This window comes from Rattus norvegicus, chromosome 15, assembly GCF_036323735.1.
Source record: "Rattus norvegicus strain BN/NHsdMcwi chromosome 15, GRCr8, whole genome shotgun sequence".
Classification (NCBI taxonomy): domain Eukaryota; kingdom Metazoa; phylum Chordata; class Mammalia; order Rodentia; family Muridae; genus Rattus; species Rattus norvegicus.
Window position 1 is genome coordinate 32072059 of NC_086033.1, and position 13440 is coordinate 32085498.

The 13440-nt window shown below is 49.6% G+C and overlaps 1 protein-coding gene across 23 annotated transcripts in view; it reads right to left on the reverse strand.

Annotated features, from left to right (window-relative positions):
* Positions 1–62: 62 nt before the first annotated feature.
* Positions 63–13440, reverse strand: part of Acin1 (apoptotic chromatin condensation inducer 1) — a 44884-nt gene continuing 31506 nt past the window's right edge. For 3 of the 23 annotated variants that reach the window (XM_063274237.1, XM_063274234.1, XM_063274244.1), the window contains 10 exons: positions 10188–10329; positions 6625–6667; positions 4898–5031; positions 4646–4798; positions 3804–3942; positions 3369–3514; positions 2613–2720; positions 1895–2483; positions 1706–1806; positions 63–947 (listed from right to left, as the gene is read on the reverse strand). In XM_063274237.1, the coding sequence (XP_063130307.1) occupies positions 627–947; positions 1706–1806; positions 1895–2483; positions 2613–2720; positions 3369–3514; positions 3804–3942; positions 4646–4798; positions 4898–5031; positions 6625–6667; positions 10188–10329 (1876 nt within the window). In that variant the 3' untranslated portion in view covers positions 63–626. 23 annotated transcript variants of the gene reach the window in all.

Sequence of the window (13440 nt, forward strand, 5' to 3'; positions counted from 1 at the left end):
CAGCCATTCAACATGCCCCTTTCACACAAACTCTTCCCCAAGGAAAGGCACACAAATACTAGTTAAAACTAAGTCAGATTTTTATTTTTTCTCCATAGACCACATCATTTAATAATAAAAAAAATAAAAATTGAACAAAAGGAAAAGGTGGATATAAAGTGGAACCAGAGGGCAAGAGGCTGCAGGACAGAGAACCCGGGAACTGCAGGGGCCTGGGACTCAGGAGAGGCTGATTCAGCTCATAGGTGACCCAGTCCTGGCCCCAGCTGTTCCCAAAAGGCTGAGTACCGAGGGAGTTGGAAAGCAGGATGGAGAGAAAATGGGAGTCTGGGACAATGGTTATTCCCACTTCCGGCCACATCCCTCCCTTCATAGCCCGGCCCTTCCCTCAGGCTTAACAGGAAGAAAGGAGAGGGCTAAATTCCAAGAGTTAGGTTGGGGAATAGGGAGAGTGCCACTACTCCATTTGGTGTGTGGGGATGTGTGGCAGTTATAGTTCAGCACTGAGCAACGGTGTGAGACCCTTGGTTCCAGGGTGATGGTGGTGACTGTACCTATCCCTCTGTGGCCTTTAACCTCCCAGGGCAGAGTGGCAGGTACCTGCAGCTCTCCTAGTGTTTTCTTAGCTAGCGGCGCCCACCCCGGTCCCGTACAGGTGTGCTTCGACTCCGGCTTCTGCTGTGTCGCTTGGTGTCTCTGCGATCCCTCTCCCTGCCTCGGTCTCGGTCTCTTTCCCTGTCCCGATCTCGGTCGCCCCTGTCCCTCTCTCTTTCCCTGTCCCTCTCTCTCTCCCTGCTGTGCTCCCTCCGTTTCTCCCGTTCTAGCTGTCGGTTCCGTTCCCGCTCAGCTTCCTTCTCCCGCTCCTTCTGTTCTTCTTCTTCTCGTTCCTTTCGCCGCTTCTCCCGCTCCTTGGCCCGTTCTGCTTGCTCTGCCTCCTTCTGAACAATCTGTGGTCAAGCAGGAAGGGCAGAGGCAGAGACTGAATTACAGTCCTGTTTGAACTGACCCCAGCTAGTGCTTCTGGCCTAGACCCTGAACTCCTAGCTCGGGGTCACTGTCAGTTTCATTGTTAAACAGGAAAAGGGGCAGGCATGCAGGATGAGGTGTGCCCCCCACCCCCATAAGACGCAGCAGGGGCTGGCACCAGTCTCTAATATTTCTCTAGCTTTCATCACTCTGTATGCAGACAAATCTGAGTAGCATCAAGTCTAAAATTCTCCCAGATTTTAATTCACATTAAGGGGCCACAAAGATAGCTTATTGGGTAAAAGCCCCTGCCACAAAAGCCAGATGACTTGGTTCAGCCCCGAAGTCCACAGAAATGTCCTGACCTCCACACAAGCAACACGGCAAGTACATCCTTTTCCTGTCCCCCAACATACACACTGATAACACCCAAAAAATTCTCATAGAAAAGGAAATGTAACTATTTAAAAAAAAAAGCATGCATTTATAAAGAAGATTTTATAAAGCATGCATTTCTCAGCTAACAAATCAAGTTCCAAGAAGTTTGGGTAATAGCTTCTCAAATTCCACATCCTGCCTTTGCCGCCACTTTCACTTTCTCTACAGTGCCCGACCTCCTAAGTCACTCTCCTGCTTCATCTCTTCCTTTCCTAAGCCTGCCAGGGCCTACACCGTCAGTCATGTTGGTCTCCTGGGTGATGAGCAGCTCCACCCACTGTTGAGCATGAAGAGCACTCACCTGGCTCTCAGTCAGTGGGAGCCAATAGATGCAGGGAGCTGCCTTGGTCTTACGGAAGAGGTCATCCAGCAACTTGGCAGGCGGCTCCTCCTGAGCTTTCTCTGAGGTGGAAGGAATTAAACCAGATCTGAATCATAAAATCCTGTGAGCCAACCCATCTGGTCCCTGACCCTCCTCCCAGCTAAGTACCTTTCTTCTCACTCTTCTTTTCTTTAGATTTTGCTCGCTCTTTGCGGCGGCGGTCACGGGACCGTGATCGGGAGCGGGGCCCCTCTCGAACTTTGTCCCGATCCCATTCTCGCTCAGACCGAGTCCTCTCCCGCCGCTCCATTTCCCGTTCCCGTTCTGCCCACTGCTCCCGTACAGCCCTTTCCTGCTCCCGTGGCTCAGCCCTGGGATGAGGTGGTGGCTGGACTGGGGGTGGGGGTGGGGGATGCAAGGGCCTTGGTGCTCCCTGTTCCTCTGTCTTAGCTTCAGATGGCCGATCTACCAAGAGTCCCCGGTGATAGTCCAGCTGTGGGTAGAGGGACAAGGAGATGTGAATTACATCATTCCCAACGAGGGAAGCCAGGCCTGGGTAGAGAGGAGGGACTTGAGGATGGGAAAGGTCCCAGGACCGGTGCTGGCCGCCTTGGCCCATCCACCCCCCCCCCCTTCTGAGGCGTCTCACCTCATCTTGCTCAGCATAGTCAGCACAGAGGAATTTGGGGTTGGATTGGGGCCACTTGACCCCGTGCAGAGCTGTCCGGGTGGCCACGGCTTCCTCTACTGTTGAGTACTGGTGAGAAGAGGCAGAGAGGCATGGTGCGCCTTTAGTCCTCTCGGCGGCTGCAAGGCCCTCCAATCTGTCCCCCACACTGCCCACAGAACAGTGAGCCTGAAACTGGAGTCAGCCCCTTTGCCTCACCGTCACAAAGCAATGAGATTTGATCTTGTCAATCCAGAAGGCCTCCTCCACCAAAGTCCCTGTACGCCCTAATAACTCCTTTAGCTGGCCTAGAGTGAAGGGACGAACCTGCAATGAAAACCAACCGTCAAGGTCTTTTTTTTTTTTTTTTTTAAAAAGATTTATTTATTTATTATATATAAGTACACTGTAGCTGTCTTCAGATACACCAGAAGAGGGCATCGGATCTCTTTACAGATGGTTGTGAGCCACCATGTGGTTGCTGGGAATTGAACTCATGACCTCTGAAAGAGCAGTCGGGTGCTCTTAACCGCTGAGCCATCTCTCCAGCTCCCAACCGTCAAGGTCTTAAAGTCAACACCTACACGTCTAGCAGCAGGATCTCCCTGTGTGCAGGGCGATGGCGGTGCACACCTTCATTCCTGGGACTTGGGAGGGTGGCAGGTAATCTGAGTTTGAAGCCAGCCTGGTCTACACAGAGAAACCCCATCCGGGGTTGTGAGGGTGGGAAAGATTTCCCATGTGGGCTGGAGAGATGGCTCAGTGGCTATGAACACTGGCTTCTTTTTCCAGAGGATCCAGGCTTGAGTCCAGCACCATTTAGTGGATGCAGAGACTGACTTAAGTTCTCTCCAACAGCAGTAAGGTGTTTAACCAGAGGCACCAGTCTCCAGCTCCCACCCAAAGTGTAAACCCCAAAGTAAAAAGGAGCCTTTCTTCTTTCATTTCATTCTTTCATAGAGAATGAAGACTTACCAAGTTGGAGATGTGGACAATGTTACTGATCTTGCCCCTGGGTGGGGAGGGCACCTGGGCAGTTCGGACTGGGTCATCAATTGTAATGGAAACTCCAGACTTCTGTTGGCTAATGGACCTCCGGGTTAAGGTATCTCCTAATGTTACTGAAGAGAACGTAAGAACAGCTTTCAGTCACGGCACTGCTGGCCCCTTCCTTTTATTTCCCACCAAGCAGCAACCCTTCCGTCTGGATGCGCCAAGAACCCATAATGCGGCAGGTACAAGGCAGAATCTCATCGTGGAGTCTCAGACACTAAGATTCAAACCCAGTTCACAACAGTATCTAGGAAACACCACAGAAAACTTGTGGAATACAAGGCAGCAAGCATCCCATGCTCAGATGGGTCCAAACGAGGGCCTCAGAGACTTCAGGGGCTGCTGCCGCTCACCCACCTTTCTTTACTTCATGCTCCACAGGTGGGGGCAAGGCAGCCTCCACCGACGCCTGGGGAGGCGCAGGAGGCTCTGCTTCAGGCTCTTTCTCTTCTTCCTCTTCCCTCTGCCCGTTCTCCTGGCCCTCTGCAGGTACTACCTACAAGACATCAGCAAACAGAGGTGCTTTCTCACCATACCAGAACGTTCTCTGTTGACTCTGGCTCCCAGACAGACAGTAGTCATAGTAACCTCTGCCACTGGTGGAGGTTATTCTCCATAACCCTCACCTTCTGCTTCATGTCTTTTTGGAGACATCATCTATGTAGTCCTGGCAGGCCTTGACCTCACAGAGATCCCCTTGCCCAAGCCTTCCTGGGATTAAAGGCATGTGCTTCTGTGCCTGGCTAAAATGTCTTATTTTATTGTTTTGTTTTATTGAAAACAAAAACAAGCATGTAATTATTTGTATGCCCTTGTGTGTCCATGAACACATGCGGTCATCTCCGTGTGGACAGCTTTGGAAATAGGTTCTCTCCATCACATGAGTCCAGAGGATGGGCATTAGGCCCCTAACAACGGAGCAGTCTTGCTGGCCTGAACTATTTTTCTGCATGAGGCAAGATGTTAAAGTATGAGGCTTTGTCAACCTTAGTTTTCAATTCTGGTATGTGGCACAGGCTGATGAAACAGGAGTAAACAAACTGGTAGAGTTGGGTCCTAGTAAAGTCTTCTTTGCAACTAGCAGTGTTGACATAACCAGGTCCTCGGCATAGGAGTTCCCCTTCTAGAACATTACCTCAGTTCCTCAGCTGTTCGGTGTTGCCCACTGCCTCACCCGATGCAGGGTGCAGTACTTTTACCTGAGTGACTGTCCGGCATATTTTCAGTCCTTTGTCATGGGTCCCATCGTCGCCATTACGCTCTGTCTCATCCTCAGAGATTCGGGAGTCATCAGCATGAAGATCCACAACAGCCTCCTGCCCCGCCAGGGGTTTGATGTCGGGGATGAGGCTCTGGGACACAGACACCCCCGCTACCCCGTTACACTGGGCCCATGTCTACTCCCACCTGAACATGTCTGATCCTCCCTTCCCTGGCCCCACCCACCTCACCTTGAGTGACTCAGTGGTGATACTGATAGAAGGTTTCTTCTGTGTGGCAGCAGTACTGGCTCCCCAACGACGCTTTCGACCAGGCTGGCCCCCCTCTGTGTCACTGTTTCCAGCTTGCACCCCCTTGGTAGCTGCTGTCCCCAAAAAATAGGACCCAACAGTTAGATGGTCTCAGGTTCCTAACTAGCTCACACCGTAATACTTATAGGTTGCCTTTGGCTGGAGTTTTAATAAAAGGTTAATGTAAGAAAAGATGGGGGAGGGAACCCTAGGGAAACTAAGGCGTAAAGAGTGAACAAAAACGATGTTGTCCCTTCCTTACAGATGGAAACTATTCGCAGCTGAAGGAAGGTAGGCAACTAGTTGGAGGAGCACTTCAGACTAAGTGCAGGAGAACCTGGACACAGGACCACACTGTCACACTATGTGCTTCTAATAAACTTCCACAACATGCACCCTACTGTGTGTCTGGGCATGGTGGCACACACCTTTAATCCCAACACTTGGAAATGAAGGGGAAATCTCTGAGTTCAAAACCACCCTGATCTACACAGCAAATTTCAGAACAACCAGAAAACAAGACTACTACCAAACTACCACTGCCCAAGTTCCTCAGTGGGCAACAATTTAAGTTTACTCTCAGGAGGGCTGGAGAGATGGCTCGGAGGTTAAGAGCACTGTCTGCTCTTCCAGAGGTCCTGAGTTCAATTCCCAGCAACCACATGGTGGCTCACAACCATCTATAATGAGATCTGATACCCTCTTCTGGTCTGCACGTGTACATGCAGGTGGAGCACTGTATACATAATAAATAAATCTAAAAAAAAAAAAAAAAAAAAAAGCACTGTCTGCTCTTCCAGAGGTCCTGAGTTCAATTCCCAGCAACCACATGGTGGCTCACAACCATCGGTAATGAGATCTGGTGCCCTCTTCTGGTCTGCACGTGTACATGCAGGTGGAGCACTGTATACATAATAAATAAATCTAAAAAAAAAAAAAAAAAAAAAGCACTGTCTGCTCTTCCAGAGGTCCTGAGTTCAATTCCCGGCAACCACATGGTGGCTCACAACCATTTATAATGTGATTTATAATGTGATCTGGTGCCCTCTTCTGGCATGCAGGCATACATGCAGGTGGAATGCTGTATACATAATGAATAAATCTTGTTACTGTCAGGAGCACATTTGTTTCTTAGATTGTGTGTTAGAATAAAGTATGAAATAGAAAGCATCACACAGGCATCTCTTCAAATTCAAGGTCAGACACCAGAAAGGATACACTCCTCTAAGAGCTGGGTGTGGTAGCACATGCCTGTAATCTCAGCTACTTGAGAGGATATGGCAGGATTCAGTTTTCGTCAGCCTGGTCTACATAGCAGAAACCTTGTCTTAAAAATAAGTAATAAAAGAATAGATTGGAAATGGTCTGAGGTACAGTGCTCTCCTTAAAGTATGGGTAGAGTGGGGAAGCTGCTGTGGTACTGTGTGCCTGCCGTAAGGCTGTGGGTTCAATCCTCAACACACACACACACTCATGCACACTCACACACACACACTCTCACACACACGCACACTCACACACACGCACACGCACACACAGGCACTCACACACACAGCTAGAAAAGCATGATAGGATTGGTTCTGAGAATGTTACTGGGGGAAAATGAAATTCTAATCGTCTGTGAACAGTTTTTATAACTTTTACCAGGGATTTGGGGCTAGACTTACAGACAACGGAGATTTTCCTCTTGAATGATTTGGGCATCGAGCTCTGTATGGAGAAGATAAGGAAGAAAGAGAGAGAGAGAGACACCCCACAGAGAGGGGGGAGGAGGTTAAATCAGGCAATCTTAGCATAAATGCCAAAGACACACAGAGACAGAGAGAGAGACTGACAGATAGAGACCAAAACAGAAGCAGCAAACGGCAAAAAACGAAGCAGAATCAATGCAAGTTAGAGGGAAATTAAAGCAAACGTCACGGGAGGTCACGTCTATCACCTCACACCAGTGTATTAGCTTTGCCAGAAATAAGATGGAGAGGGGATTTAACAACTCCAGCTATGTAATCAGTTTTTGGGTTCTTTGAAACAGGCTCTCACTTTGTAGCCTAGGCTACATCATCAAACTTTCAGTGATCCTCCTGCCTCAGCCTCCCAAGCACTGGGATTACAGACATGAGCCACCATGCCCGGCTCCCTCTTGGCCCTGTAAAGTTGCTGATCGTGCCCTCAACTCTAAGGGATGAGGGCACCCAATGAGCTACGCCCAGAGCCAGTAACTGGGTCCTCCCAAGTCCTTCCTTGCCAATTTGAAAGATAGGAGAAAAATCAACTCTTGAGACGGTAACTTCGACAGTCTTCCTTTACTTAGCACCCAGTCTGACATTTTGACAGGATGCGGGATACTTGAAGAGCACCCAGAGCAACACCGAGGAAAATAATTAACTAGTTCACTGAAGATGAAGCGCTTAGGCTGACAGGTAGCAGAGAGAATTTACAACTATCTCTTGTGTAAGGGGTTTTGGTAAGGGGTAGGCTGCCCCAACCTTCCCAACCACCACCCTTACTCCAGCAGAGCCTGAATGCTCCCCCTTCAAATAGGGCTCAAATCCAGGGGGGCTCTGGCCAAGGATCAAAACCAAAACAAATCCCAGAAGACAGATTTGGGCAAGCGTCTTCCCAGACACACAGTGGGAATAACATTACAGACAGTGCAGGGGCATGGGGTGGGGGGCACTTTTAGATTTAGGTGCTTATTTCTGGAAAAACTAAGACCACCCTACCATCCTTCTAAAGGGTAGGGCAGAACCCTCTTAATCTCCTTTCCCCACCCACCCCCAGCCCCACCTGTGTCATCTGACCAAGTCTCCTTGGTCTGTGTTAAGGGCCAGCCTGACCCCTAGCTAGGTTGCTCATGATGGGTAAGTTAGTGAGAAAAGGAAAAAAAAAAAAATCAAAACCAAAAAAGAAACCAAACAAAAAAACCCAAAAAACCAAACAAAAAAACTTAATTAAAACAAGAAAAACACAAACCAAATAAATAAACCTAACAAAGAAACCAGAAAAATAAAGAAAGAACTAAAAATAAAGATTAAAGAGAAGTAGAAAAATCAAAGAATAAACTAGGAATATGACAAATGTTCCAGGTACCATCTCACACCTGGGGTCTTCAGCTCAGCCAATCGCACCTCACTGTGTACTGTATCTAGTCAACCGCCGTCCAATCAGAATGAGCCCTCCCTGCTAGGCGTTGTGCAATTGGTGGGGGGTTGGGTTGGCAAAAAAGGTGGGCGCACGGCGTGGTAGTCAGCGTGGCACTGCCAGAGTCCTCCCAGGGGCGCAGGGGGGGCGGGAGGGAAACGTGTGGGGGGACGCTGCCCAGTTTCCAAGATGTCAAAACAGTTCACTGGCGATGGCCAGCCTCAGCGAGGGGCAGAGGGGGATGGGGGCAGAACACCAGTCCTGGCCCTACAGGGCCTCATCTTGCTGTCCCTGATGAGATGGCCCGAGAGCAGCAGGAACGAACACTCCTTGCCTTCCGTGAGGCAGGCAGGACCCTATGTCCACCAGTGGCAAGCTGCAGCAATGCCACCACCCAACGCTTGGGTCCAGCGACAACTCCAAAGTCCCTTCCTCCTGAGTGTAACTGGGGAGGTCCTGTCACCCGGTGGGGTCATGGAGCCTCTGATGAAGGTAGGCTGGGGACAGCAGCAGTAGTGATCTCCCCAGGACCTCGTCACATTCAGCGGCAAAATCAGAGCGTGTCTTCTGGGTTGTGGACGGCATCTGTCTCCTCAGGGACTGCAGCCGAGACAGTGGTTCTGGTCAGGTGGACGAGCGAGTCCCTGCCTCCAAGGATGGAGAAGTTGGAGCACCCAACATGCTGCTGCTCTTCACCATGGACAGCAGGGACCAAAGCGAAGTCCGTGTGAGGAGCAAGTGATGACGTGTGGGCCAGGCGTCACCAGCTTCACATCCCTGAGGTACAGACCCTAGACTTCTCTGCAGGGTTCCCAGTCCGCAAAGTTTAGGCCACCGGTCCCACTCAAGTGTTTACAGCACGGCACTGTCATCACAGACATCTGACTCTCTTGGGTTTCTCGGTCCCTAGATGGGGATCCCAACAGTCTGTAGCACACAAGGCAACCCACAGTCTTTGATAGGTAAGGGCACGTGGGCAGGCGCCCCAGCACTGGCACAAACTCTTCTTGGGGTGTCCCGAGTAGGGAGATGATTCAAGTCCACCCCTTTCCAAATGCCTTTTGTTTTCAATACAAGTCTCTCCAGAACAGTGCTCTTCTTAGCCCCCTGATGTAAGCAAGACAGGGAGGCAAAAGGGGGACCATCACAGAAGCCCACAGACATGCCCCCTCTGGCCAAGACACCTGGATAGCAGACTCGGCTCTGATTGGGCGGCTCAGTAGCAGCGGGTGGGTCCAGAGGTAGAGGCGGCATCAGCGATTGGCCAGTTGGGCAGGGTTATATTTTACGGGCGGATTACCGTACATGAGGTACTTGGACAAAGTTTTACGGGGAAGAAGGACCTTGTAATAAATAATATTCTGCACATCAAATCACTTTCACCGGCCCCCACCCCCGCAACACACATCAGAGAAAGGCTACACACACAACAGCCCCTCCCACTCTGTAATAATACCACTCCCCAACCCAGCTAATTCTATTTCTTTAAGAGCCAAGAAGATTTCGCTGACTCCAATGAGGGAAGCCTCTTGGATTGGGCACAGGACAAAATGGTAATATATGTGCCAAAAAAATCCCCCAAACCCGAAAACAAAACAGAACAACAAAAACAAAACGAGACAGACGGCCTTCTGGTTCAGGCCCTGGGTGAAGAAGCTACATTTCTGTAATTAGACCACTGGGGGGCAGAAGAGCAACAAAAATTCCTGAGCATGGCTGACTTGGTAAGAGACCCAAAGCCCCACTAGGTGGCGTTGAGTGCCATCAAGCTTTTAAAAAGGAGGGAAAGCTCAAGGAGTTAGCTTCACAGAAAGCTAGCTGCACTTGGGTTTTTAAAAAAAGAGCCATCAACAGACTTCCAAACTAGAAGCCTGGTACGTAATACTACTTCTCATGTAGGGAAGGAAACCTAAGACCTTGTCCCTATCACAAGAGGTATCCCTTGCTAAACCAGCGAATTCTCCCTTGCCCTATCCTGATCCAAGGCCCTGCCTTGTCCCCTTTAAGTCATCCCACTGTGTAAGAGGGATCTATTCTCCCTAGGCCCACACTCTGCCCACCCTCCCCAACAGGTGGCTCGGCTAGTTACCTCTTTCCTCTCCTCTTCTTCAGCACTGCCTTCTGGGCGGTCATCATTGCTGACTTGGTCTGCAATAGGCACAGGAGGCTCAGGAACCTCATTTTCAGGTCTGTTTTCACTTGTGTCCATGGTCACGTCCTCCTTCTCTTCACTGACAGGATGGAAGGGGTTGAAGGAAAGGGCAGGAGAGAATGAGGGGGAAGAGAGAGCAAGATGTTAGCTTTGGGGCCATAAAATCCCAATGGCTCCTTACTTGGGTGGGACTGTAGCCTTTTAGAACCGATTAGAACTCTGCCACCATGGGAAAGTGGGCATGTTTTCCTTGAGAAAAAAGTATAGATTACAGTGCTCATGGCCAGATGGGGACAACGCTGCTACCTGTATGTGGGCACCCAGCACTCAGAGTTCTTAGATACTAACTGCACAGTTCTCTTGCACAAAACCAACATTCTCCTCTGAAAAGTCCTTCAAAAGTAACCTCAGTTTGACGCTAAGGCTGTAGCCTCTCTATTCACCAGTCAAGGCATCTTTAAGTTATACAAGAACCTAAAGGAAGCCTGCTTCTCTTATAAAAACAAAAGCAAGAGGAAGGGACTCAGGTGTAGCAAACGATCCTGACCTTGTGCTTAGTCAACTGCTAATAAGCAAGTGCCTGATGAGGCACAGGTCCTGAGATCCCAGGAACAGAAGAGAGTGAGGGGTTGGGAAGTACGCCTACTTCTCCTTCATCCTAGTTTTCCGAAAACCTAAACTACTAAAGTATGAAAACTTGAGTCACCAGACCACTTTCACCTGCTCAGAGCAGAAACTGTTCTTCCACTTGACTCTTACCCAGTCACTCCCATTCCCTCATTCCAACTTCCAAGAGATAAAGGGAACAGGCCTCCCAAGTCAGCAATACCCTCCCCCACAGCAGACAACTCCCCCTAAAACTGGAACCCACTCTCACAAGTTAGCACTCACTTAAGACAAAGAAATCCAGAGATTCCATCAGATAAACTATCTTTCTACCTTTCTGCCACAACCCCTAACTTCTAATCCTGACACCCCCAAAAAAGTAGATTAAAAAAAAATCGAAATCAGGACAATCAGGGTATAAGTGACAGAAAAAGGAAACCAAACCTCCCCAGGCCAGGAACTAGTACCTGAAAACTCAGCATTCCCACCAGGCTGTGGGACACACGAGAGGTCAGAAAAGCCTCCCCAGTGTAGGCAGGGAGAGGTGCAAAGCTGAGGGGGAGGGGGAAGTCAGGATTGGGCCCCCAAGCTAACAGGCCCCCACAGAACACGTGATTTTCTGCTTAAATCTTGAAGAAAGGCTTATCAAAAACCCAAACCAAAACAAACAGCCTATTGCTCAGAGAGGGCAACCGGGGCCAATTAGAAACCGAGCAGGAAGGACAAAGGGAGAAGCGAATGCCTGAAAACAGACCAAAATGAAAGACAGTGGGAGCCATGAGGAAGCTGAGGAGGCGGCGGCGAGGTGGGGCAGGACACATGGGGATGCGAGGCTCTCACCCTGCTCTGCTGTCTGAGAACATCATTATTTTTTCTCCCCCTGGAAGTGCTGTTTATCCCTTTCTGGAATGGAAGAAATAACAAAAACCAAACAAAAAAATCCTAAAAAAATTAAAACAAAAACCCCCGAACCAAACAAACCACTTTCCTTGCCCCGAGATCCCACCACCTCCTCCCAGCCACCCGATCCAGAGAGAGAAAATCAAGATGCAGCAACTGGGGAATCCAAAAAAATGGTAAATGAAGGGGAGGTGGTGGTGGAGCGGGGAGGCTAAAATAGATCGGGCGTTTAAGAGATAAGCGTTTAAGTCCTCACGGCAAACCCCGAGTTCGGCTGGACTGGTCTCTCTGGAGGAAGAGGAGGAAGAGGGCCAGGTTGCTGGTAGTAAGCTGGCTCTATTGTATTGGCAAAGCGGCAGCGTTCAGCCGGAGACATGCAGGGGAGCCATCTTGCCACTTACCCAGCAGCCCGTGTGTGCGGATGGGGGAGGGCCCTGATGCAGCAGGGGAGGGGAAAGAGGGAGGGAGCTGAGTGAGCAAGGTTCTTAGCCTCTGGCAGGCCACAGGGAGTCAACTGGCTCCAGAGGCCAGGCCTTTTCCCTTCTTTTCTCAGGTTACAACAGCTACAGAGTCTAGTGCTACAGGGCCAGGGTGCTTTCTCTCAGACTTCCCAGAGGGCAAAGAAGGGGCCAGGTGGAGAGAACACACTTCAGCTGCCTGACTGGAAGACCCAAATTAAGTGAAGGAAAACAGCAGAGTTGGGAATGAGAAATGATTCAAGCCAAAACAGAAAAATTTTAAAGATGACCAAGGCTTCCATCTACCCTCAAAACATCAAGGCATTGTAATGTGCTCATCCCTGTCCGCCCAGGATAACTAACTTGCTTACCTCTGCCACGATCACATGTAACCTGTCTTCTAGGAAAGTTGAGAAGTGGATAAATCTGGGAGTTTTTCTTTTCCAAAATAGAAAAAAAGGCTGGGTGTCTCTGAAGAGAGAACTGACAGATTGTTTCCAAGTCTTTACTAAGACCACTCCGCCCCAGGGTAAGGAAAAGGCAAGGGGACCTCACACAGGCAAAGCCTGAAGGTCTACCAGGCAGACAGGACAGCACAGATGAAAGGCGTTCCCTGGAGCAGGGCAGGGCAGGGCAGGGCAAGATAAGCCCAACACCGAGGTTGGGAGCCATCAGATCTGAGTGGGACACAGACCTTAACAAAAGATGCCGTCTTGCCTGCAACCCCAATACTAGAGAGACTGGGGCAGGAGGACTGCAATAGGTTTGAGACCAGCCGGTACAAAACAACAATATAAACCTCAAACCAAAAAAAATTCCAACAAAAAACCAGTTGTAGCACCAAACACTGCAGAGAATCTGTCTGCTGACTGAAATGCTCAGCTCCTTTCCTAACAGCAGGCCAAACCCTCTTCAGACAGAGAAACCCAGAGATTCCATCAGATAAACTATCTTCCTACCGTTCTGCCACTACTCCTAACTTCTAATCCTGACACCTCTCCAATACTAGATTAAAAAAAAAATAAAATAAAATCAGGACAATCAGGGTATAAGTGACAGAAAAGGGAAACCAAGCCTTCCCAGACCAGGACTAGGACCTGAAAATTCAGCATTCCCATCAGGCTGTGGGACACACAAGATGACACACAAGAGGTCAGAAAAGCCTCTTCCTGGGGTAATGAGTGAGTGAGGGGGGTGGGGGGGGAGGAATGTGAGTCAGACAGACA